The following is a 2,470-nucleotide window of genomic DNA, read 5'->3' as shown; positions in this document are numbered from 1 at the left end:
ACAGAAACTGAGCACCAGGAGCTTCATGGCATGAGTTTACACGTCGAGCAGCTCCTGTTGGTGGAACATCGTGTTGGCTAAGTTCTTTGGTCCATATAATGTGTAGAGATTAGTATGCACCAAACAGGGAGTTGGCATTAAGGGAGTTAACGTTTATTTAGCTGAACTTAAGGTAAGAACCTCCTATCCTTCCACATTTCCTTTAAGCAACGAAGCAGATCTCTAAAATGGTTATTCCTCTGTGTTTATTGTAACATACAGCTGAAATAATCCACCTTTCATTAATTCATCTTCACCAACATTAGAATGAGGTTCCTTGTATGTGTATCTCTGTGTGTCTGAGTGTAGATGCTCCATGGTGTGGACACTGCAAGGAGTTGGCTCCCATCTGGGATCAGCTTGGTGAGAAATATGCCGACCATGATGACATCATCATAGCCAAAATAGACGCCACAGCCAATGAAGTGGAGTCTCTTGACATTAAGAGTTTCCCAACACTCAAATACTTCCCAGCTGGTGACAAAGAGGTAAACACACACGCGCACACACACGCACACGCACGCGCACACACACACCTCTACACACTGCATTCTTTCCTTTTCTCTCAGGTGATCGAATACACTGGAGAAAGGGACCTGGAGACATTTTCTAAATTCCTGGATGGTGGAGGAGTTTTACCTAAAGAGGAAAAGGATGAGGATGACGACGATGATGATGATGATGATGATGATGAGGATGAGGTGGATGAGAAGAAGGAAGCCGACAAGGCTGCTGGCGATAGCAAGGTTTGTGTTAACGCTGCAGATTTATGCTGTTTTTCTTTTTAAAATAATCCACAGTTCACACGTTTTCCTCTTTTTCAGGAGCCCAATGAGTCCGCAGAGGAAAAGACCAACAAAACATCCAAAGATGAGCTGTAATGTCACTTTTTGGCCAATCAGGATCAACCTAGCAACTTTGAATTTTCTTAATAAAAGTGATACAGGTTTAAAGTGTTGGCTTTGTTGTGAAAAAGCTTTAAACTTTTTGTCTTGATGCTTGCTTCTTTATATGTCTGTTGAGTGCTTCACACGGCTGAATTTGACACGTTCAACACAGACGGTAATATTTATACAGACTCTCCAAATGTGTCATAAAATTGAGCTTCAGCAGGATTACGAGGACACGATGGACCAGGATCAAGGTTGGACGTAGCAGTGCAGTGAAAAGAATTTCTTAGAGATTTCTTGGAAACGAGTCACATAATGATTTGTTCTGTGAGTTTCTTTGTGTACAAACTGTGATCAGCTGACTTGTGCTGCTGCTCTGATATTCACTGCTCTTTATCTTGAATTCAACAAGACATAACTGTATGTGTTGTGAGCTATGTGGCTTATTTCTAACCCCCTTAATATGATAAATCTAGTGTAAAAAGTAGAAACCAGTGCGTCTATCTAATCAGCATCACCTCAAATATAAATTAATGTCTGCTACCCTTTATCACTGTGTGAGAGGTATTTGTTATACAATATGGAGGACTCAGGCATAGAACTGAACTCAAAAGCAGCTTTATTGCTGAACTTACATGAGACTGAATAGAAAGACTAAGCAGACATGTGGGAATACAGGGAGTGCAGAATTATTAGGCAAATGAGTATTTTGTCCACATCATCCTCTTCATGCATGTTGTCTTACTCCAAGCTGTATAGGCCCGAAAGCCTACTACCAATTAAGCATATTAGGTGATGTGCATCTCTGTAATGAGAAGGGGTGTGGTCTAATGACATCAACACCCTATATCAGGTGTGCATAATTATTAGGCAACGTCCTTTCCTTTGGCAAAATGGGTCAAAAGAAGGACTTGACAGGCACAGAAAAGTCAAAAATAGTGAGATATCTTGCAGAGGGATGCAGCAGTCTCAAAATTGCAAAGCTTCTGAAACGTGATCATCGAACAACAAGCGTTTCATTCAAAATAGTCAACAGGGTCGCAAGAAACGTGTGGAAAAACCAAGGCGCAAAATAACTGCCCATGAACTGAGAAAAGTCAAGCGTGCAGCTGCCAAGATGCCACTTGCCACCAGTTTGGCCATATTTCAGAGCTGCAACATCACTGGAGTGCCCAAAAGCACAAGGTGTGCAATACTCAGAGACATGGCCAAGGTAAGAAAGGCTGAAAGACGACCACCACTGAACAAGACACACAAGCTGAAACGTCAAGACTGGGCCAAGAAATATCTCAAGACTGGTTTTTCTAAGGTTTTATGGACTGATGAAATGAGAGTGAGCCTTGATGGGCCAGATGGATGGGCCCGTGGCTGGATTGGTAAAGGGCAGAGAGCTCCAGTCCGACTCAGACGCCAGCAAGGTGGAGGTGGAGTACTGGTTTGGGCTGGTATCATCAAAGATGAGCTTGTGGGGCCTTTTCGGGTTGAGGATGGAGTCAAGCTCAACTCCCAGTCCTACTGCCAGTTTCTGGAAGACACCTTCT

The 2,470-nt window shown here is 42.9% G+C and overlaps 1 protein-coding gene across 1 annotated transcript in view; it reads left to right on the top strand.

Annotated features, from left to right (window-relative positions):
* Positions 1–992, top strand: part of pdia2 (protein disulfide isomerase family A, member 2) — an 8,005-nt gene extending 7,013 nt beyond the window's left edge. Inside the window, exons 9-11 of the mRNA XM_040023723.1 lie at positions 349–527; positions 609–785; positions 864–992. Coding sequence (XP_039879657.1) covers positions 349–527; positions 609–785; positions 864–920 — 413 coding nt within the window. The 3' untranslated portion in view covers positions 921–992. The remainder of the gene's footprint in view (positions 1–348; positions 528–608; positions 786–863) is intronic.
* The last annotated feature ends 1,478 nt before the right edge of the window (positions 993–2,470 follow it).

The sequence above is a fragment of the Simochromis diagramma genome, unplaced genomic scaffold, assembly GCF_900408965.1.
Source record: "Simochromis diagramma unplaced genomic scaffold, fSimDia1.1 OVJJ01000302.1, whole genome shotgun sequence".
NCBI lineage: Eukaryota > Metazoa > Chordata > Actinopteri > Cichliformes > Cichlidae > Simochromis > Simochromis diagramma.
Note: the sequence above shows the minus strand (reverse complement) of the source record. Positions and strands in the feature narration are given on the sequence as shown.